At 30.2% G+C, this 25,189-nt stretch overlaps 2 protein-coding genes across 3 annotated transcripts in view; one reads left to right on the top strand and one right to left on the bottom strand.

Moving 5' to 3' along the window:
• Positions 1-19,736, top strand: part of LOC111635130 (RNA-binding protein 1-like) — a 47,870-nt gene extending 28,134 nt beyond the window's left edge. Inside the window, exons 6-8 of one of the 2 annotated variants that reach the window (XR_002758340.1) lie at positions 10,935-11,393; positions 11,667-11,759; positions 19,548-19,736. Coding sequence is in view for 1 of the 2 variants with exons in the window: in XM_023379988.1 (XP_023235756.1) it covers positions 11,667-11,759; positions 19,548-19,560 (106 nt within the window). In the remaining variant the exon portion in view is untranslated. The remainder of the gene's footprint in view (positions 1-10,934; positions 11,394-11,666; positions 11,760-19,547) is intronic. The other variant, XM_023379988.1, reaches the window with a different exon arrangement.
• Positions 19,737-19,875: 139 nt separating this feature from the next.
• Positions 19,876-25,189, bottom strand: part of LOC111635129 (serine/arginine-rich splicing factor 3-like) — a 40,544-nt gene continuing 35,230 nt past the window's right edge. Inside the window, exons 2-5 of the mRNA XM_023379986.1 lie at positions 22,505-22,726; positions 21,284-21,454; positions 21,055-21,192; positions 19,876-20,984 (exon numbers count right to left, since the gene is read on the bottom strand). Of these exons, the coding sequence (XP_023235754.1) occupies positions 20,873-20,984; positions 21,055-21,192; positions 21,284-21,454; positions 22,505-22,716 (633 nt within the window). The 5' untranslated portion in view covers positions 22,717-22,726 and the 3' untranslated portion in view covers positions 19,876-20,872. The remainder of the gene's footprint in view (positions 20,985-21,054; positions 21,193-21,283; positions 21,455-22,504; positions 22,727-25,189) is intronic.

Raw genomic sequence — 25,189 nt, 5'->3', positions numbered from 1 at the left:
GATGTTTTATTGTTTGACTAGTTTCAGCTTAGAATAAAGTGGTGGTATGATGATTTTTATATTTTTTGTTAATGAGGTTTTTAATGATGAAATTTAGCATTAAAAACTTAACAAATGTTACACTTTACTTGAAACTTATGAAAATTTTTATTAAAGCAAATTTTGTCATTACTTCTGTTTGTAAATGATTTAGATTTTAACCATTCTGTGTGTGTAAGTATTTATAAATTTTTGATATTTTCTTTAGAAAGATTATCTTGAATAAAATGAAGAGAACGAAAAGATTTATGGAAAAAGATATGCTAAGTTAGACAGAATGTTAAAAATTGATTATTCTTCTTCTGCTTAAATCTTGAACAAAGACTTGACTTTTCTTAATTCATAAACCAAGTTATTTTGCTACAGATCTATTCCAAATTTCAATTGTCTAGAACTGTAGCAAACCAAGTACCCATGCTAACATTTGACACATTTTTGTATTATTCTCTCTCTAGTATTAATGCTTTACAAATCACAGTGTCTTAGAGATTCCTCTTCAGTATTATATAATTACTCATGCAATGAACACATTCTTGAGAGATGTTCAAACAAGTTTACATTCACCTATTTAGTGAGATATGTCTGATGTAAACAGTACAGTCAATCCCCTATAATGCGGGTTCATATAATGCGGATTCGTATATCGCGGTGAAAAAATTGCAACCGTATTCGTATGAAGATGCTAAAAGGGACTCTTAAAATGAGGTAAAACATCATCGCTGACTCGTGTCGCGACAGGATTGGTCGAATCTGGACCAATAGTGGACGAGCAGCCGAACTACTTACACACTACAGAGAGTTTAGGTGGGTAAGTTGAGTTTAATATCGTCTGTACAGTATATAAATTAGGTACTGTAAGTCTAATACAGTACTGTAATTTTATACATCTCTTGTGAAAATAAACATTTCTTATTCAACGTCCATAGAAATGATTTCTATTAATGATGTCTCCAAAGTTCAGTGAATTTTTCGCAGAAAAATAACTTATCAGAAAACGCACCCACTGTTCGGTGCACTGCTCCGCGACAAAAACAAGCTTAAGCAATGGTGTTGTCGAACGGTGCACACTCAGTAAGTAATCCTACAATTTTTTGTTTATAGCACAGTTTATACGGATTATTGACAAAAAATTGTGTGTTTTGGAAATGTTGAGTGAAATTAATCTAGAACTGATTAATTTTATGGAACAAAACTTTTCAAACAGCTGTAGTCCGTAAACTGCACAAGTGCTGGGCTGTGATTGGCTCATGTATTTAAGGATTCCTACAACGTGAATTTTTATGAAGTGGAACATATCTACTGCGTTATAGGGGGTCGATTGTATTTGTATAGTCATACATATAACTGATGCATCTATCAGTGACAATTAACCACTGGCGAAATACTTCTAATGACTCAAGTGCTTATGATCAGATATATTTAACATATTCACAAGAATTTTCAATAGTATTAACATTTAACTGCTGGTGGTGGCTACATTACTATGTATACATTGTTATATGTCCTACTGTTGTTATAAAATGAACTTTCCATATGAAAAATCTCCAATAAAACAGCACTCTAGGATAGTGTTTTATTGGAGAGTTTTTCATACTGAAAGTTTATTTTATAGGGCCAATTTCCTGTAGAAAGTCCTACTGGGAGGCATTCCCTTAGTAAATTGCCTGCTTGTTGCAGTCATATTCCATCAACCAACTAAAGTTAGAAATCATAGATATTTGTTTGTTTTATTATATTGTATTTCATTAATTTGACATTTCTGTAGTTAGTTACTGTTTTATTTATTTTTTGAGAGAATTGATATTTAGTTTTTTCAGTTTTTTGATAAAATTTTAAACTTTGTAGGATGATAGGCTTTTAACTTCATATTGAATATTTATTAGTCAAAGAATGCAATCCAGAAATTTTTAGTCCATTACATCTGTGTTAATATTGTAATTTATTTAATACATTGTAAAAAATTGAATGTATTTCATTAGATATTTTATATCTCAGAAACAGACTAAAAACTTGTGGATTACATTTTCTATGTGCACCATGGATATTACAATTATGCCTCACTTAATGATGCATAATATTTCTCAGAATGTATTAAAGCAGCGGTCCCCAATCTTTTTATCGCCGCGGATCAGTCAATGTTTGATATTTTATTGCGGCCCACTGAGGGGGACATTGATTGTTTATATTTTAGATTGATTTAATTTAATAATTTTAATTTAAAATTGTATTTAAACATGCCTTCAAACTAAAATACAGTTACACCAAAAAATGAATATAATGTGATTTAACATTTGAACTCACTAGAACTCTAAATCAATGAGAACACTGAACTTGTTTTTTTGCAACAAGACGGTTCCATCTGGGGGTAATAGGAGACAATGACACCCGAAGTGTGTTTCTTATGTCCAATTTATTCCGTTGTTCTATCGTCCATTAAAAGTCGCACAAACCCAAGAGAAATACACAATAGTAAATAAAATGGAAATTACCAGTAATTTAATGTTCCTTGGGCGGCCTGGTACCATTTGATCCACGGACCAGTACCAGTTCGCGGCCCGGGGGTTGGGGACCACTGTATTAAAGTATTAAGTACAGGTTGTGTTTAGACAAACCTGTCTAAACACAACCTGTACTTAATACACTTCTCAAATAGGCTATATGTAATGCAATAAGTATTTATGTATCTGAATGTAGAGAAGGTGGACAGCTACAAATTTTTCAACACTACTATAATCTTATGAACCTCCATCATATGGGCTGTCCACCATTATGCACTGCATACCTGTACTGTAGTTTCAATAGATACTTATGTTATTATGACCAGGTTAATTATTCTTTTTATTTGCATTTGAAGGTTGAATTGACAAATTATTTCATTATGAATATAATTTTTTCTTAATATAATTTCATCCATCAAAAAACTTTCCCTAATATTTCTTAGGCAACAAATTATGCTTTTAAATAATGTAAAGTTACTGTATTACAATGATAAAAAACTTAAATAGTAATGTTTTCTCAAATGATTGCTTTTGTGTTTTGAAGATTGTCAAAAATAGTTATTATAATGTAATATATAAAGGTTTAGACTCTTAATTAAAAGGAATGTTTGCTTATTTTCATGAGAAGAAATACTTTCATTTCTATCTACTCACTTATGTATATTAAATTAATTGTCAAATTTCTTTGTTTTATTAAATATAATATGCAAATCACATTAGTTGATTTGTATGTCAAGAAAAATTAATTTCATTGTAATTTGGCACTTTGTGATAGTGCAGTTTAAATAGGAATAAGTTACTTTTAGAATTTGTTAAGTCTTATTTAAGGAACAACTGTTNGAGTCCGATGTTGACGCTATAAAAAGGCGACAGTTCGACACACCGGATATACGTCACTCTCGTCTAAGTTCGACTTGGGAATTTTTTTGTTCAATAATAAATGTGAATTCTTCTTCCTGGAAAAAATAAGACATTCCCTGAAAATAAGACCTAGCGCATTTTTCAGAGCAAAAATTAATATAAGACATTGTCTTATTTTCGGGAAAACACGGTAGTAAAATAATTTTAATATTAATAATAATAATTTAGTAACAAATTTATTCATAGTAAAATGTACTCGCGGGCCGTAAAAATTGTTTGGCGGGCCGCCAGTTGGACAGCGCTGTTCCAAAGTATAATTTTTTTTTGTTTTTATATTTTTCAATATATTTATTTCGTTTGTAAAAAATAAAGAAATAATTTTTAACGATACAATAGCCACGATTGTTATTTTAAAAAGTTTACATTAGGCTTAACACTGACGAAAATTCAACACGAAGCAACATGCAACGGAGAAAAATTTCAACACTGGATAGGTTAATGTATTTTTTCGTACATAATCGGTTATCCGAACAACCCCAGTCCCCAATTGATTCGGATAAACGACGCTCTACTGTATTTAAAATATATTTACATAAGCATTTAGTAGAACATTTCAGATCAACAGAACAAATCACAAAAGACTGTCAACTTTTCACATCAGCCAGTCTGAAATTTAGTTTAAAAATCATTTTCCAGAAATTTTTAAAAGTTTCTTTCATTATCAATATTTTCAGAACAAAAATTAGTTTAAAATTACTGAACACAGATGAATGACATTATAACTGCAATTATAAGCTTAGTAAATAAAATTACATATACAATTTATGTTTATATATAGTTCTTGAAATTTGTAAATATACATCATCTTAACACATTATAAAGACAAAAAAATATGATATATTTAGGTTTTCTATCCTTGATGTATCATGACTTTTTCTTCATCATTTTATTAAATAATGATTGTCAGAGAGTAATTAATGAAACCATCATCTTACTGTTCTTTGTTTCATAAACATCCTTCTAATCAATAGATCAGCTTGTTACTAATGAATGTTATTACTTATAGTTAGGCTGGGTTTTGAACAAAATTGTTTTCAAAAATTTTAAAAATATATTATGTTTTCAATAGCTAAATCAGTTAAATAGCATAATCATGAGAGAAATTCAAATTTTAATAAAAATTGCCAAAAGATATGTTATTGAAATGATGAAAAGAACAAGAATTCAGATTTGTCCTGTTGCATACAGGCCTGAGACAATTGTCACCAATTATGAGATAAATTAGCACTAAGAACACTGTGTGTGTGTTTAATGACAAAAAGAATGTTTTTGCAAGTATTTTTGACCTTTTCAAAAATGTCTTCATCAGATGAATGGCAAAAGAACATATTTTTGTCTCCTACTAAAACATAGCAATTTTTTTCACTATCAGTTAACTCTTCTTAGGCAGATGATATGAAATTATGCTTTAGTGGAGATGCCAAATGTTTGAAATGTTAAGTTTCAAACAAGGATTATATCTGTATCAAAATTGTTAAACTGTTGTTATATATTTAGCACAATATCAATAAAATTTTATGTAATTTTATATATAATTTACTCTTCAGCATTCTGATTGGAAATTATTTAAATACAAGANATATTTTTAAATATATTTATTTTGTTTGTACAAAATAAAAAAAATAACTTTTAACGATACAATAGTCTTCGTTAGACTTAACATTGACGAAAATTCAACACGAAACAACACGCAACGGAGAAAAATTTCAACATGGGATAGGTTAATATATTTTTTCGTTCATAATCGGTTATCCGAAATATCAATTTTCCGAACAACCTCAGTCCCCAATTGATTCGGATAAACAACACTTTACTGTATTGTCATGTCTTCTATTTCTCTATTACTTATGAATTAATGATCACATATGGTGGGAATTTTATTGAATTTGCAATAAGAAATTTTTTATCGATTTAACTCAGCTCCCCAAAATTAAATCTTGAGTTTGCCACCATTGTCTGTCTTCAGTCATAATCTCCCTCAAGTTTATCTCAGTTTGTTTGATATTACCATAGATAACTCTCTCTCCTGGGATAGTGATGATTTCACACTTAATAGATGACTTGGGCTCTTTCAGTCTTTGGAGATATGACTAGAAAGTTAAAGGAATACACCAACTCAATCTGGAGAATGTGCTACTTGTCTGTTTTCTTCCATGGTGTGAAAAATATTGAAGTTGATAACAAGTATATTGAATGCATTCTAATATAAATAACTTTCAAATACTGATTTTAATGGCATTTGAATAAAATTTTCACTTGTAATAAAACATTAAATTTGATTGATAGATTTTGCATCATCCTAATTTGCATTGATAATTGAAGCTGAAAACTATTGTCAAGATTAGATAATTTCTGTTCATCTTGCATTATTGGACTGATTATTAAATTTGAAAGTATCAGCCAACAATATAACTAGACTAATCAAATCAAGTTTTTCTTGATTTGGTGATCTATGATTCTTTCAAAATGTGTACAGTTATCATTACTGACTGAACATTTAAATGTATTACCATATTTATTCAAATCTAAGATGCACTTAAATTTTTGTGCTCACCTCATTTTTTTAATAGACAACCTAAGACAAATTTATGACAACAGAATTGATTGTTGACATAAATTTGTTTGGTATTCATTGAAAGTAAAGTTATATATGACTGTCTTCCTTGGAATTGAAATTAGAAACCTCTTCGCCCACTGTGTTAGGTAGGCTCTTATTAATCAACACTGGATTCAATGTTTACATCTTCTCACATGCAATTATGCTTGGTGCCTTTTAAAGCATAAGAAATGCAACTTTTCTTGAAAGACTGCTGTATAACTTGTTCTGGAATTTTCACCAAAGTATTTATGATATTACTGTAAACATGAATGAACACAAACAGCAAAATTAAAGTGACATTGAACATTGATGACAAGTTCAACCAATCTGCCATTTTAATTGTCAAGGTCAAAAGTGGAAATTGATTGTTATCTTAATTTTGCTGTCTGTGTGCATCCAGCTTAATAGAATGATGAGATTAAGCTAAGTTGATCTCTAGAGTATTTTCTGTTACTAGTATTGGTCTAATAGAATCATTAAAATGATGCAATGAAATTATTGACAGAAAAATAAGATGCATGGAATTAGAGGTCACTAATTATGAAGTATTACATTGAATCTAAGATGCAATTTATTTTCAGAGTTATTAAAACCTGAAATAACATGTGCCATACATTCAAATAAATATGGTAAATAAGAGAAAGATAATTGCTGAATTAGTATGATAATTACAATAACACCACACTTTTCTCATACATTCAGCACTGATGTGTTTATTAATATGATTGACCTCCTTTAAGGACCAGCCTCAGGTTTAAGTATTGCAAATTGAATGTTAACCAAGGTTCTTAAATTGGAATATAAGATACTGGCTCTCAATATGTGACTAAGGCCAGGATGTCAGTTAGGTGGAAAAAGGCAAGGCTGATAAAATGGGTATTCAACAAACACAGGCTCAGCACTTTAGAAACTTGGGAAATATGTAACAAGACACTTAAAGGTACTTGCATTAACAGTAAGGAAAGCAATGCTTTACCTTCAACATGGCATGCATTTGTGGATTACTCCCTAAAAAGGGATTAACAGAAATTTGAATCCATTTTGATGTTTTTATTTAAGTATATATTATTTTATTTTTTGTTATTATATTCAGCCATTTTTATTAATCCTGTTTGTTAATATTATGCAATGGAGCTATGTAAAATCTTAAAATTTTTATTCAAATGCCATGACATCAGAAGAATGGAATTAGAAGCATATTCTTATTTAAAAATCTTGTCTAACATTCAATTTGGAACACACAAACCCTGAGGCAGGAAGAAAATATTTGTGTTAATAAATGTATTTGTTCTGGAAGTGTGAGAAAGATGTTTTATTGTTTGACTAGTTTCAGCTTAGAATAAAGTGGTGGTATGATGATTTTTATATTTTTTGTTAATGAGGTTTTTAATGATGAAATTTAGCATTAAAAACTTAACAAATGTTACACTTTACTTGAAACTTATGAAAATTTTTATTAAAGCAAATTTTGTCATTACTTCTGTTTGTAAATGATTTAGATTTTAACCATTCTGTGTGTGTAAGTATTTATAAATTTTTGATATTTTCTTTAGAAAGATTATCTTGAATAAAATGAAGAGAACGAAAAGATTTATGGAAAAAGATATGCTAAGTTAGACAGAATGTTAAAAATTGATTATTCTTCTTCTGCTTAAATCTTGAACAAAGACTTGACTTTTCTTAATTCATAAACCAAGTTATTTTGCTACAGATCTATTCCAAATTTCAATTGTCTAGAACTGTAGCAAACCAAGTACCCATGCTAACATTTGACACATTTTTGTATTATTCTCTCTCTAGTATTAATGCTTTACAAATCACAGTGTCTTAGAGATTCCTCTTCAGTATTATATAATTACTCATGCAATGAACACATTCTTGAGAGATGTTCAAACAAGTTTACATTCACCTATTTAGTGAGATATGTCTGATGTAAACAGTACAGTCAATCCCCTATAATGCGGGTTCATATAATGCGGATTCGTATATCGCGGTGAAAAAATTGCAACCGTATTCGTATGAAGATGCTAAAAGGGACTCTTAAAATGAGGTAAAACATCATCGCTGACTCGTGTCGCGACAGGATTGGTCGAATCTGGACCAATAGTGGACGAGCAGCCGAACTACTTACACACTACAGAGAGTTTAGGTGGGTAAGTTGAGTTTAATATCGTCTGTACAGTATATAAATTAGGTACTGTAAGTCTAATACAGTACTGTAATTTTATACATCTCTTGTGAAAATAAACATTTCTTATTCAACGGCCATAAAAATGATTTCTATTAATGATGTCTCCAAAGTTCAGTGAATTTTTCGCAGAAAAATAACTTATCAGAAAACGCACCCACTGTTCGGTGCACTGCTCCGCGACAAAAACAAGCTTAAGCAATGGTGTTGTCGAACGGTGCACACTCAGTAAGTAATCCTACAATTTTTTGTTTATAGCACAGTTTATACGGATTATTGACAAAAAATTGTGTGTTTTGGAAATGTTGAGTGAAATTAATCTAGAACTGATTAATTTTATGGAACAAAACTTTTCAAACAGCTGTAGTCCGTAAACTGCACAAGTGCTGGGCTGTGATTGGCTCATGTATTTAAGGATTCCTACAACGTGAATTTTTATGAAGTGGAACATATCTACTGCGTTATAGGGGGTCGATTGTATTTGTATAGTCATACATATAACTGATGCATCTATCAGTGACAATTAACCACTGGCGAAATACTTCTAATGACTCAAGTGCTTATGATCAGATATATTTAACATATTCACAAGAATTTTCAATAGTATTAACATTTAACTGCTGGTGGTGGCTACATTACTATGTATACATTGTTATATGTCCTACTGTTGTTATAAAATGAACTTTCCATATGAAAAATCTCCAATAAAACAGCACTCTAGGATAGTGTTTTATTGGAGAGTTTTTCATACTGAAAGTTTATTTTATAGGGCCAATTTCCTGTAGAAAGTCCTACTGGGAGGCATTCCCTTAGTAAATTGCCTGCTTGTTGCAGTCATATTCCATCAACCAACTAAAGTTAGAAATCATAGATATTTGTTTGTTTTATTATATTGTATTTCATTAATTTGACATTTCTGTAGTTAGTTACTGTTTTATTTATTTTTTGAGAGAATTGATATTTAGTTTTTTCAGTTTTTTGATAAAATTTTAAACTTTGTAGGATGATAGGCTTTTAACTTCATATTGAATATTTATTAGTCAAAGAATGCAATCCAGAAATTTTTAGTCCATTACATCTGTGTTAATATTGTAATTTATTTAATACATTGTAAAAAATTGAATGTATTTCATTAGATATTTTATATCTCAGAAACAGACTAAAAACTTGTGGATTACATTTTCTATGTGCACCATGGATATTACAATTATGCCTCACTTAATGATGCATAATATTTCTCAGAATGTATTAAAGCAGCGGTCCCCAATCTTTTTATCGCCGCGGATCAGTCAATGTTTGATATTTTATTGCGGCCCACTGAGGGGGACATTGATTGTTTATATTTTAGATTGATTTAATTTAATAATTTTAATTTAAAATTGTATTTAAACATGCCTTCAAACTAAAATACAGTTACACCAAAAAATGAATATAATGTGATTTAACATTTGAACTCACTAGAACTCTAAATCAATGAGAACACTGAACTTGTTTTTTTGCAACAAGACGGTTCCATCTGGGGGTAATAGGAGACAATGACACCCGAAGTGTGTTTCTTATGTCCAATTTATTCCGTTGTTCTATCGTCCATTAAAAGTCGCACAAACCCAAGAGAAATACACAATAGTAAATAAAATGGAAATTACCAGTAATTTAATGTTCCTTGGGCGGCCTGGTACCATTTGATCCACGGACCAGTACCAGTTCGCGGCCCGGGGGTTGGGGACCACTGTATTAAAGTATTAAGTACAGGTTGTGTTTAGACAAACCTGTCTAAACACAACCTGTACTTAATACACTTCTCAAATAGGCTATATGTAATGCAATAAGTATTTATGTATCTGAATGTAGAGAAGGTGGACAGCTACAAATTTTTCAACACTACTATAATCTTATGAACCTCCATCATATGGGCTGTCCACCATTATGCACTGCATACCTGTACTGTAGTTTCAATAGATACTTATGTTATTATGACCAGGTTAATTATTCTTTTTATTTGCATTTGAAGGTTGAATTGACAAATTATTTCATTATGAATATAATTTTTTCTTAATATAATTTCATCCATCAAAAAACTTTCCCTAATATTTCTTAGGCAACAAATTATGCTTTTAAATAATGTAAAGTTACTGTATTACAATGATAAAAAACTTAAATAGTAATGTTTTCTCAAATGATTGCTTTTGTGTTTTGAAGATTGTCAAAAATAGTTATTATAATGTAATATATAAAGGTTTAGACTCTTAATTAAAAGGAATGTTTGCTTATTTTCATGAGAAGAAATACTTTCATTTCTATCTACTCACTTATGTATATTAAATTAATTGTCAAATTTCTTTGTTTTATTAAATATAATATGCAAATCACATTAGTTGATTTGTATGTCAAGAAAAATTAATTTCATTGTAATTTGGCACTTTGTGATAGTGCAGTTTAAATAGGAATAAGTTACTTTTAGAATTTGTTAAGTCTTATTTAAGGAACAACTGTTTTATTTTATTGAGGGATTTAAGCTAATTTAAATAAGATTAACAAAGTTCTGTTGTATTACAAAATAATTTTAAAAAGAAGGATTTAACCATTGTTTATAACAATATACTATTGATGGGTTGGGGTTTTAAATTACTTTGAATAGAGTAAGCAGTTAAAACTGGACGATAATATGTAATGATGACAACCATTACAGGCAATCTACTCGCCATTTTCTTCGTTCCTATCTACCTCCTCATGGCTGACAGCATCGGTGTTTAATACAACTCTTTCAGCGCAGCCAACTTTGCTGCAAATGCAGTCCTATCTTTGGAGATGTACATCAGATTGCTGTTAAAAATCCACAAACACAATGACCATACGTCCGTCCCTTCAAACCACACCCATCATGAGGTCCGGTCGACGCTTCACCTTTAAACTGCGATTATTCAACCTCTGTCTTTCATGCAACATACCATATTGTGCATCGTAGTCGACAAAGTCACCACCGCCAAAAACTAGTTTCTTCAACGCTGATCAGCCAAACCGCATTATGTATTGTCTGTCGCCACCGTCGGCTACTTATTCTACTTCGCTACTACTACAGCTACTGCAAACACTAAGCAGCGGCTGACAAATAGTCGACAACATAACTTCCACTACCCTCGTAATACAGGTTATTGTTTTCTTTCTGTCTCTCTGTAGTAACAGAGAGTTTGCATCAGTTTATTTGGACCAGAAGTTATATTTAAATAATAAATTTACAGAAAAATTTTATGTTGAATATAATGTAAAATTTTAAAACTAGATTATTAACAGGAAAAACCTGATGCAAACTCCCATCCTCTTTATGTCCTTCCAATGGACAATTTAACAAGTAAAAACAAAGCACAGAGGAAAAAATTACCATGAAGTTATTTAAAACGAAGATCATTTCTCTCATATTTAGATCACGGTCACCACCACCACGCCGGCGCTATTCCAGAAGCGGATCTCGCAGTCCTCGCAGAAGCATAAGCCGTTCTCCCTCCAGAGAAAGAAGGTTGGTTTGTTTTTATTTATTTTTATAATTTGGCAAAAGTTACTTTCTAAATAAGACATCCCTTCTTTTGTGTAATTTGGATATTCTTAACTGTGTGGATATAATAATTTTTAAAGATATTTGCAATAATATGGACATCCCTACTGTATTTTCTAGATTTATCAATCATAAATTATTTTATGAAGAATTATACCTAATTTTTCCTTTAATTTTTTAAAACATGGATTATAGTTCTGAACTGCAAGTTTAGAATAATTAATTTAAATAAAATGATAAACGTACTGAATACAATTAATGCTGTGAAAATACTAGTAGTCTGTTCAGTATACATTATACAGTAGAGCGTCGTTTATCCGAAAGAATTCCAGTCGGCAAATTAAATTTTCGCTAGTGCTGTGGCGCTGCAATCTTTGGCTATATCTTGGGCTATCCCNTTTAACATTTACAATTTGAATAATTTTAAAAAATTTGTCATAAAAGATTAATACATCTTAGTTATGCTAATATAGTCATTATTTTAATTATTCTATTTAAAATAAATAACTATATTACATTTAAACGTACAATATATATGTATAATTGATATAATTGCTTATAATTGATATGATTGCATAGATGTATGCATTTATATTAATTAAAAAGATACAATTTCACATTGAAAGAGGTTACAAAATCTTAAGGAAAGCAATTATTTATTGTGAAATTGTCACAATGCTAGGCTGCAATTTTTTGCCACAATGCACTTAAGTTTAGTAGTGTCTTGTCCCTGTACATCATACTTTTCCTGTTAACATTGAAGTCATGCCAGTCATGTATCTAACTCCATTAAGGAGAAATTTTTGAACTGAAATATTGTGACTTCCAAAATAGAAGTTCATATATAGTTAAGTGGGGCCTAAGCTTTCTATATCCAGACTTATCTTTCATCTATCTAATACTGTTGTCAAGATTAAGGACAGATAAATGGATAGATAGCCAAGCAGACATATGGATGACAGTGGGATTTATAGGTCTACAATTTTTTCAAATTACAACCTCATTTTCAATTGTTTTAACATTTAAATTTTTGTTTTAGAAAGATTTCAAAATAATTCTAAAACAAGCATTCAAGTGTTCTAAAATTTTTATAATTTTGAATACGATGTTTTATAACCAGAGAATAACGCATTTTAAGCTGGCAGAACAAATTGAACCAATTGAAATGCTAAGTGATGAATTTAAAAATTGAGTGTTTCATTATTTTTTTTTAAATTATGTATTCTGCTTAATAAAAGTTTGCAGATAATCAAATTAATAATGGGCAAAATAGGTACTCAATGAAAAAATTTGTTAAATATTAATTACATGCAAATTGAGTTATTCACAATATAATTTTTATACAAATCAGTGAAATATAAAAGAATTGGTCATATTTTACATACAGTATTCCACTGGTATTAGACATAAGAGAGTGTAATAGGGTAACAACAACAATTGACACTGTAAGATAACATATTTATAAAAGAATTGGCTGCGAAGTAGTCTACCAGAAGAATTTTTCGGATTGAAGAGACGTTCACTTNCATTATAACTGCAATTATAAGCTTAGTAAATAAAATTACATATACAATTTATGTTTATATATAGTTCTTGAAATTTGTAAATATACATCATCTTAACACATTATAAAGACAAAAAAATATGATATATTTAGGTTTTCTATCCTTGATGTATCATGACTTTTTCTTCATCATTTTATTAAATAATGATTGTCAGAGAGTAATTAATGAAACCATCATCTTACTGTTCTTTGTTTCATAAACATCCTTCTAATCAATAGATCAGCTTGTTACTAATGAATGTTATTACTTATAGTTAGGCTGGGTTTTGAACAAAATTGTTTTCAAAAATTTTAAAAATATATTATGTTTTCAATAGCTAAATCAGTTAAATAGCATAATCATGAGAGAAATTCAAATTTTAATAAAAATTGCCAAAAGATATGTTATTGAAATGATGAAAAGAACAAGAATTCAGATTTGTCCTGTTGCATACAGGCCTGAGACAATTGTCACCAATTATGAGATAAATTAGCACTAAGAACACTGTGTGTGTGTTTAATGACAAAAAGAATGTTTTTGCAAGTATTTTTGACCTTTTCAAAAATGTCTTCATCAGATGAATGGCAAAAGAACATATTTTTGTCTCCTACTAAAACATAGCAATTTTTTTCACTATCAGTTAACTCTTCTTAGGCAGATGATATGAAATTATGCTTTAGTGGAGATGCCAAATGTTTGAAATGTTAAGTTTCAAACAAGGATTATATCTGTATCAAAATTGTTAAACTGTTGTTATATATTTAGCACAATATCAATAAAATTTTATGTAATTTTATATATAATTTACTCTTCAGCATTCTGATTGGAAATTATTTAAATACAAGATTTTAGAATTTTAATCCTGATTTCATTTCATTACATGCATGCTTAATATGATAATTTAGAATTTATATTTATGATATTGTATCTATTTTATTATATCTCTAACTGCATTATTATTTAAAAAACACCATACCTTTAAAATGCAGTCTATTTTAAACACTTATCGAACGTTTTCGGTCAGATTCACAGACCTTCATCAGGATCGAACTATCAGAATTAAACTTTGCAAAACGGAAATTCCAAAATGCACGTTCTATACTCTTCTCAATTGCGCATGCCCATTATTATAATTTTAATGTCGCCGCTTTCCATGCCGATGCTATTTTGTTTGATTCACGGAAATTTATATTTTGCCCTTTTTCTTTGCACTTGTAAATGTGCCAGGCTTCTGCATACTTTAGATGTCTTCTATTTTCCACTTTTTGTATGACATCTGCCTTGCTCCATTTGATTTCGATCTCTTAATTAAGATCACATAATTAGCCAAAGCTGTGATTGGTTGTTTAAATCTTACATTCTTTTTGTGCTCCTTCAATCTTTCATTTAACGATCTTTTAGTGGCTCCTATATAATATATCTCCTTATTCAGCTTCTTATCATACAACGGTATTCTGTATACACCTGGGATCAGCCTCCTGTCAACGGGTGTTTTGTCATTTCTTAGCATTTGGAATATTGTCGTGTTTCTCTTATACGCTATTTTCTTGTTGCTTTCTATTCCTATTTTTCTGTATATGTTACTTAACTGAGCCGTGTATTCCATTACGGTGAACTCCTTTTTCTCTCTATCATCTTTATTTTTATTGCCTTCTTTTTCTGCTCGTATTAAGGCTTTTACTTTATTCTCCTTAAGTCCTACATCTCTTGCTAGCTTTGCGATGTATTCAAGCTCTTTACACGTATCATGAATCCTGCTGCAATGAGTGTATGCTCTTTTAATTAGTGCTCTAAACGCTGCTAGTTTGTAGCTTGTTGGGTCATGCGAGGACTGTGGTATCAAATCAGGAATGTACGTCGGCTTTCTATATACTTTCGTATTGATTACCCCTTCTTTGTCTACTTTGATCTCTATATCTAAGAAATGTATTCTTTTTTGATTTTGCTGCTCTAGTTCTAATTCCAGGCCATAATTATTGCTGTTTATATCTCTAATAAATTGGGTATGTCTGGTTTATTATTCCAAATAATAAACCAGGTACGTCGATGACGTATTTATTATTTAAATTCTGACAGTTCGATCCTGAAGAAGGTCTGTGAATCTGACCAAAAATGTTCGATAAGTGTTTAAAATAGACTGCATTTTAAAGGTATGGTGGAGAATTGTATCTATTTTATTTATAAACTTTTATTAATTAAGTAGTCTCTTTCTGTTATGCAATATGTGATAAATAATTAACTTTTGTTCCCTTTTATAATTCATAAATGCATGGATCACAATGTAACTATTTCTTCTTTCAAAAATGTTCAAACAATTCTATTAGACAATGCACTCTTTAAATTTACTGTTTGGTTATTAAGTATGTGAAATGGAATAACAGTTTTAATAGCTAATTCTGATAATGATATTGATTAGGATCTTTCAGATTAATGACTTCTAGAACAAAGCTTTGTTCTAGGAGTCATTAATCCTATTTTGAATTTTCTGGCTTTGTGATTTATTATTTTATTACAAAATTGTATGAAACAGTATAGAATTATAAAAAAGAATTTTTTACTCACTCTCAGAATGATAAGTAACTAATACACACTCACACAAGTTAGAATTAATATAAAACTGTAGGATGTAGTGTGGCTAAAATGGCTACAATTGTGTTTATTTACAAAAGTGATGACCAAAAAACGTTTCTCAAAAAGTTGAATATTCAAATTTTTGGCTATTTGCTTTAAAAGCAGGGCTGTGGAGACTCACGTAAAAATCTACTGACTCTAACCAGGGATGGACTTGTTAACAAATTAGGCCTGGGAATTCTGATGTCATCACTTTACCTGAGAATAAAAGCTTCAATAAATAGTCCTAATAGAACATAGAAACTTTTTATTTCAAGCTAAAAGACTCCTCTAAGTAATGACAGTCAATATATAAATATGTATTTGATAATTTTTACTTTCCCAGCTGTTATATATAACAGAAGGAAAGTGTAGAGATAGGCTAAAAAGTGACCACCCAAATTTTTTTCATTTAAGGACTCAACACACCTTGAGCTGTCAAGAAATGACAAAGATTTGGAGTTTTTTTTTCTGTATGTATGGATGATAGTGTGGGAATCCTGTTTGAAATCCTGTAGTCTCAATAGAAGGGCAGCCTGCCCTTCTATTGAGACAGGATTTCTACATGGATTACTACAGGATTTCTGTGCATGCATTTTCTGATGAAAACACCAATGTGATTGTTTTAAGTGTGTAAAAATTGTTTTGTGGAATCAATACTTGTTAAAAATTTCTGCATAAGATGTTACCAAAGTCTTATGGGCAGGCAGGACCAACGAGAGAATGGGGGTAAAATTTTCTGGACCCAGGATTCACAGGAACCTGGACTTCATTCCACAACTGTTTTCTCGAGGCACATGTAAATTTTTCCCCTGGGTTGACATCATTCGACACCATTACTTATGGGCAAAATTTGAATGACTTAGAAAAAACATCTCAGGTGGGAACATCTTAACCAGGTTTTACTGTACCATTATAAAATGACAAAAAGCTTAATTTTGAAGGTAGAGACGAGTTTTATAAAAAATTGCAAACACTAATAATGAGTAAAATATTTATTAAGTCCAACAATACTGGAGATATGACACATTACACCTTCTATGTCTCCATCCTGTTGACTTTTATTTAAGAACCAAAATTTAATAGCATTAATGCCCCTTTATACACAAGCTATCTTGCCAAATTTCATTTCTTAAACTTTACCCACTCTCAAACAATATCTCAGAACAAATAAAGAAAATAAAAAAATTAGATGCCCCTACACAAATTCCCCCCTTTTTGGTTTAGGTCTCCAAATATGTAGATTTGCAAAAAAATTGGAGGGTCAAATTTGACACAATTCCAATAATTTTCTGTTTTATATATATATAAAACAGGTTGGGAGTTGGCAGATTTTTGACAACTCGAACTAAACCACCAAAACTCCACAACCCTGTTTAAAAGTATACAGAACTACTAATTTTTTCAACATGTCAACAGTACTGGGATCCTCATTTTAATTTTTAAGTAGATGACAAGACTATACAGTCTCCACTTAAGATGTCAAAGGATAAATGCTGTATACAAATGAAAAGATAGCCTCAAAATAAGTTTTTATATGGTCGTAAAGTTGTTTGGTATTGTTACAAATAACTTATTTTAAGAGCTGATTATCAGAAGCATACATTACTTTTTCTTTTGAATGTCTTAGCATGTTTAGATGAAGATGACAACAAACTCTTCATTTTTTAATGGCAAAGCATGAAATTTGGGTAATTTTTGAGTTTCTTATCTTCTAGTATCCTGCATTAGCTAGATGCAGGATACTAGAAGATAAATGTTAAAAATTCATTATATAACAAATGAATGAATAGCTTCTCTTTAGTAGGCTTTTTAATTAATTTTCCTTACACTCATAAATTTCACATGGTATTGTAATAAATCATCTTTATATATTAGAATATTAAATGTATTTTTTTTTTGTTGAATTTGACACCATAAATTTAGAAAACTTCAGTAAACTTAGTTGGTAAAACAATTTATATTTATCATATTTTGTTGGATATTCTTTCCTTTTCATTACTGTCTCAGTTCTTTGAGGCCTGATATCTCATGGTGTGATCACCCTAAACCAAGTTTAGCTGTTGGCTTCTATCAACTGTTTTGTTACTGGGCTTTTTGGTGTGAAACCACACTTTCAGCCTGGACCATAGTCATGACCTAAATCCAATATCAAATCTATTTCCCAGCCAAGACAGGACAGTAATAGTTTGGTCCCTGAACACTTTAGGCAACTTCTGGATCTACTGTATGAGATGCATCTTTCAGTAGAATGGAGCACCATTGCTTACTGTCTCCTTCAAAGAAATCTCCAATGGTGGGCAGCATTTTTGCTTCCAACACTGCTTCCTGGTATTTTTTTTTGCATCAAGTTTACCATCTATGACAGCAAAATATCCAAAACCATATGTAGCCAAGTAAGCCATTACACACACCTCACAGGATGCTTCATGGTGACCAAAGTGCACTTGAGCAAAAGATCTTCACTAGTTCAGTGACAAACAAATTTCACTCCATCACTTTGAGCTGCAAATCTTTGTAATTGTTGTTCCAAATAATCTTACCCCATCTTCTTGTGTCCCAGACCAATTGATACGTTTCTGAATCTGCTTTTTGTTGATGTATGGCTTCTTTCTTGGTGTTCTTGCTCATAGAAAAAAGTTGTGTGATCAATGGTCTAACAATTCTATCAGCAATTTGCATACCAGATGTCTTTTGATGATCTATGACAGTCTTGCAAGGTCAAACAACAGATTCTGCACATATTGCTGTTATTTTTGGTTTTCTACCTGTTTTTCTCTTCTAACACCTGACTTTGTAGTTCCACATCCAACCTAATTGTTATTTCTTTACATGTCTTCTTTTCTTTGCCAGACAAATCAGCATGTTTTGTTTTGTTAGGAGTGATAATTTCAGTTTTATCACATTCGCCTAAGAGAGATCATTGAATTTTGAGATTGACAAGACAATAGGTGCCAAAAAGGACGAAACTGTCAGTGTGGTTACTCAAATTTTCCTGATTGAATACTGAAACATACCCATATGTTGTCCTATGATTGGTTAAAACAATCAACATTGCTGATGCTACTGATCAAAAAATTAATTCATAAATTCTTGTATAAAAAATTTACTCCTAATGTGATATATATTGAATTAAGATGCATAAATATAAGATTGAAATGACAGTTTAAATATAAAAAAAATTTTTTTGACAATGCAATACTAGCAATAATTCAAGACACGTGTGTGTTCTTCGTAAGACAATGTTGGCAAATGGTTTGGAAACCAGTTTCATTGTAGCGATTGGCAAAAGTTAGCATAAGGATGCAGGCTAAGTTACTTATTGTTATTGATTGTGTTAATTTAATGAGTATTTGTGGAAGAATATTTAAACAAGAAAAAAATTCCTCTGATCATATGTTAAGTTATTCATGTATATACTACACATTAAAGTTTAGTGTAGATTTTATATTTAAACACAACGCTGTATTTATTTATATATATATAAATAAATACAGCATTGTTTGTGTGTGTGTGTGTGTATATATAAAAAATATATTTATAAAGATATTCTTCAATGGTTATTGATCATTCACTTTATTTGATGGTTGTTTTACAGATCTAGAAGCTAAATGACTGGAATAAATCACCAGACTTCAGTTTAACCTTTACAAAATATCACAAGAGACTGTGTTTTGTGTAAAACAAAAAAAATGTATCACAAGTGTGGTAATTTGGATTATTAATAAAATTTTAGTGTTGTGTTTTAAATACTTTTTGTAATCTTTTGTCTCCACTTTGCTATATAGTTTTAAACCTTGAAATGAAAGTTATTTGGCTGTAATTTATTCAGTTACGATAATCTGTTTTGTAACCGAGTACTTCTAAATAAAAACGTATGTACGTGCTTAATGGATGTGTGTTCCTCTACGAAAAATAAAATACAATGACTCCAAATATATTTTATTTTCATATATTACATCATTGCTGAGTAATATCTTTAATCAAAAATTAATGTATCGTCTGGTGGTTGCAGAGTTTTTGCTAACATTCGAACTTTTTGAGGCTCGAATAAATTATTTTTGCATCATCGGAGTGCACGGTTTCTTTTTTTCCTCTCTAAATGTTACTGTGCTGTTGTATGTTACAATGCTAAATATAACTTTTTGTACAGATACGAAATTTACCAAAAATATATTTTCCATTAATGTATTAGGTAATATATAAGATTTTCAAAGATATCAGTAGAATAAGATAATGAATGACAATTTTTACATGGTAAGAGGAAACGGGCGTTAGCAGAAACGGAATCTCAAACAATGTCAAAATTCGTTCTGAAACGCTTTTCGAATAGAGCAATGGATGTAAAATAGCATGTGAGTAGAGAAAAACGAAACTTTCACTGCACAAGAGCTAACAAATTCTAGGTCATTAAGTATGAAATTTCTGAAGTGATATAATTTGTAGTATGTGTCCATTGTTAAGTGGATCAGAGCAAAATTTACATCTATAGATATAGACTTTTTGCTTGAAAACTGCAACGTGTCACGAGATGGTGACAAAATCACTTTTGGCAATAAACTTACAGAACTGAGTATTTACAATTTGTTTTTTTTTTTTAAACAGATGAATGATCAGTAATGATTAATAAAAAAATCTTATGGATTATAACATCTCTAACAATGAAATAATATACATATTTTTTAATAAAAAAATTATAAAAACAAACATTCTTTAAAAATATTTTCCTATCGATTATGCAGTTTTACTTGAACTCGCACAACACTGCTGTTTACAAAATACAGTAAAATGTGATGCAGAGATGGTTTATGAAGATAATGCAAAAATTTTAAATGATAAGATACAAAATAGAAAGCTTAATATTGCAAAAATTACACTTAAAAAGCCAAATATGAATGATTTGATGATAATGCCAATTCTTGTTTATTCCACAGAGCCATTCTGAATATTATTGTTAGGTAGCTGTTGTGGAGATTGGGATGGTGATTTGTAAGGTGATCTATCTGATACGGATTCGTTTTGTTTCTCAATTGTTCTATAAAAGAAAACAAATGTGCATGTAGTAATTTACCAACATTTGATGTTGGGATAAACTACTTACTTACCTATTAGCCGAAGTCGATCTGCTTCTGCTACGCGAGGCACTGCTACGACTTGGGCTGCGAGATTTGGAATGGCTTCTGCTGTGGCTCAGAGAGCGTTCCCTGGAACGAGAGCGAGATCGTCTATCCCGAGAACGCGATCTGGGGGAAAAAACACATACACACAGAGAATAAAAATATGATCAAAATTTGATTCTTAGAATGTTTTATACAAATTCTTTTCTACACAAACCTAGAACGATAACGTCTACTGCCTCTTTTGCAATCTCTGGCATAATGTCCTCTTTCTCCACACTCGTAGCATCGATCTTCAGAATGGAATGTTCTCTGCGGGGGATTACGATATGAACTTCTAGATTTTCCTGTAGATAGCTCTACTTTTACTCTTCTACCACACAGAATTCTATAATGAGATTACATTATATTAAGAATTAATAAAATTGGTAATTGAGTGGAAAACATGTGAGCATATACACATTAGAATTAGAACCATATTATATAATAGAACTAGAGATTTTCTTTAGGTGAGACAAAAAAAAATAATAATAATAAACAGTTTCTTTATTTAAAAACAAAAATAGAAAATATTGTTCAAAATGAAAATAAGTGTAGACTTATATTGAAAAATAAGAACCCCTCAAATAGAACTTTCACCAGACGAGGAGGCATACGTTCGACCTGATTTCAGTGCACTTTCTGAAGCCCAAAACAGATTTGATTTTTCTCACTGAATGAGAAAAGTGAACTGAAAGACATCTAAAGAATTTATTTCTTTTTGTATTAAGTTAATTAATTGCTTACATTTACAAAACAACTATTCAGTATTTTTGAGCTGTGTTGAAAAAATGAAACACTGAGATAATTATTGTTTTCCTGTTTGAGTTGTATTTTTATTTCACAATTTTATATCTTTATTATAATAGAATATCCTTAGTCTTTTAATTATCAATAGCATAATCAAAATTATATAATTCACTGTTCTTTACAGTTGGATAAAATTAATATTGAATATAGTTAAGTTCAGGTTATTGTTGGTTTGGCCCTCTTAACACAACTCAGGTTTCTCATGTGGCCCTTTGGAAAAAAATAATTGCTCATCCCTAAACTAAAGTGATTTCTAGTAGTATCTACTGGGTTAACGTTGACCTGGTATCTAAATATCAATTTATGTTTAGCATAAAGTTGATTGTCCCCAAAATATAATCATTTAAAACTGTTATGTAATTTTTTTCTCTCTTAATAAATAAATAATAATTATTTAAACCTTTAAAAATATACATTTAAAAAATAAACTAAAAATAAATAAGATATGCAAATTTTCTGTGTGAATGATTTTTTTAAGGAAATCTAATCTATTAGTGCCTTTATATTTATAGAACACACCTTATATATATATATAATTTTGTTCACATTTAAAATTAACAGATCATCAGATAATGTTTTTAATACTTACTTTCCATTTAAAGCTCTTGAAGCATCACGAGCATCCCGAGAATCTTCAAATTCAACAAAAGCAAATCCAGGAGGGTTACGTGCAACCCAAACGTTTCTCAATGGGCCATAATAACTAAAAGCATCTTCTAATTCATGTTTTGTACCATTATTTCCTAAGTCACCAACATAAACTTTGCAATCCAGAGGACAGCTGTCACGATAACGGGACATGGTTATTCACCTAAAATGAAATTTATTTCCATACATCACAAGAGATAAAAAAAAATGCACTGTTGAAAACAAAACATTAAAAAAAATCAGTAAAACAAAATATGGAATGGTCATACATAAAAAACTGGCACACAAACTGGAACTGTATACTAAACAAACAACTTGACACCTAAGTGCAAATTCCAGCATGTAATGAATAAATAAATGTTAATGTTCAAAAGTTTTCAGCTGTCTTTCAGAGGCCTCTTTCCTGACGAGAGCCTCTGAAAGATGGCCAAAAACATTTGAGCATTAAAATTTATTTGTTCATTATATGCTGGAATTTGCATTTAGGTGTCAAGTTATTTGTTTAATATGGAATGGTATTAAGAAAATCTATTAAAATCTGTGAAAATTTAGGTGGGAATCTATATAATTCCACATATTAATTAATTTGGCAGCAAATCTTTTAATGACAGATTCTAATGTTTTCATACATATTCAATGGCCATCTTTAAGCAATCTCAAATCAAAAATCATAACTAGAACTACAGAATACTCAATGCACAACTCACTAGTTAGTTGAAACTTACAATGTAAAGCCTACCAGTTTAAATTTTATTTCATGATGTTATATAACAGACAACTTTAAATTTTATAACGTTCTCTATAAAGCTTTAGAATGTTTTTTTTTTTTAGCTTTATATTATATTTAACACTAGATGAGGTTTAGCAAATGATGCAACGAACCAAATGAATACCATTATCATCACAAATTAAGCAAGTTTTTAATTCATTCCTTGAGCCAGGTTTTCCTAAATGCATAATTGTGTGTACTTGGGCGGATCTAGGTTTTTCAGGGCCTAGGGCTTATTGAAGTCCAATGAAGCCCCATTTTTTGTTAGATTAAGAATCTTGAAATTGGTGTTTAAAATAACATCAAAATCAGAGTTGAAATATATTTATTTATGAAATGGCATTGAATGACAAATTTTATATCGATAGTGCTCATTGTTAATGAAACAGTATTAAAAATTTATGATAACACTTCAATTTTTATGGGCCCTTGACACTGAGGCCCAGGGCATAAACCCTATTAGTCCTTATATAGATCTGCCCCTGCATGTACTTATTTGAGTAAAAGAAGAATCAAATAAAAGCCTAGATTGATTCATCTTGAAAATCAAGTTTTAAAACTCAAAATGGCAGTAAATTTAATGCAAACAATTATTTTTACTTAAAATCATACAAAAATTTAGAAAATTTAACATATTACAGCATGATTTGTGAATCATAACAAAAACTTTAAGAGTTAGTTATAATGGGTCTCTTTTTATCATTAAAAAACACTTCATATACTTTTTCCAGCAACGCTTTAATTTCTATGAAATAAACATCTCCATAAATGGTTCTGCAAGATAGGAATTTCATTTTTATTCAGCATTTGTTGTCTGGTGTGAATCAAAACCAAAAAGAATTGTTCAATAATGTATGATACTTGGATTGTAACGTTAGATTTATAGATATATTGCTAGTGCAGTACACTGTAATAATGTACAGTATCCAAGAGAATAAACTAATGTTTAAACAATAACATATTGTATATTGTTCTGGGCAGCCTTACAGATGAGAAATGTTAGCTAGTTTCTAAAATTTTGCTAAAAATTTTTTAGTAAAATTAGCTAAAATGCTACAGAAAATATTTTTCCAGCTTAATTAATTAAATCATGCCTAAAAGGAGTATAAAAATATCAATATCCTCTCAAAGAGAGTAAGATAATTAAAGATGAAAAAGTAATATTGTTGGTTAGAAAACATGGATTGGAAGCTAGTAGAGACTCATGTCAGAATTACACTGATGTGAGAACCAGCATGAAGTGAAGTCAAGTTTGTTATATGATTTCATCCAGCAAAACAGATCCATATAAACTAGTACAGTCGACCCCCGTATAACACTGTTGATTTTTCTGTTTTATATGAATTCCATGTTGTATGAGTCATTTAGATTTTACATATACATGAGCCATTCACAGCCCGGCACACGTATTTGTAAAATCTAAGTGACTCGTACAACACAGAATTCATATAAAATGGAAAAATCAACAGTGTTATAGAGGGGTCGACTGTATTTAGCAATTACTAGCTGTTTTAGCAATTAGACTGTATTAGCCAAGGTCTGCATTTATGCCTCCGTAAATAAATTGAAATTGTATTTAGCAATGACCTATTTATCAATGTCAAAATCACAGATGGAATGAATAGGCCCTGTTCCTATTTTTTAATTGATAGAGATGATTACAGATACACATTATCAATCAACAGACAACAGAAAACATTCTCTGTTGCAAAAAAGTAATAGCAACTTGCAATGAAAACCTTACTGAGCAGGTAATAAAAATCCATGTTTATATGATCAGTCTTGGCAAGAATATCATCATAAAATTTTTAAAAATTTTGAGTGATAAGTAACTAATCTCATCTGCTATCAGAAAAA

This window comes from Centruroides sculpturatus, unplaced genomic scaffold, assembly GCF_000671375.1.
Source record: "Centruroides sculpturatus isolate CEXI.00-Female unplaced genomic scaffold, Cexi_2.0 scaffold688, whole genome shotgun sequence".
Taxonomy (NCBI): domain Eukaryota; kingdom Metazoa; phylum Arthropoda; class Arachnida; order Scorpiones; family Buthidae; genus Centruroides; species Centruroides sculpturatus.
Note: the sequence above shows the minus strand (reverse complement) of the source record. Positions and strands in the feature narration are given on the sequence as shown.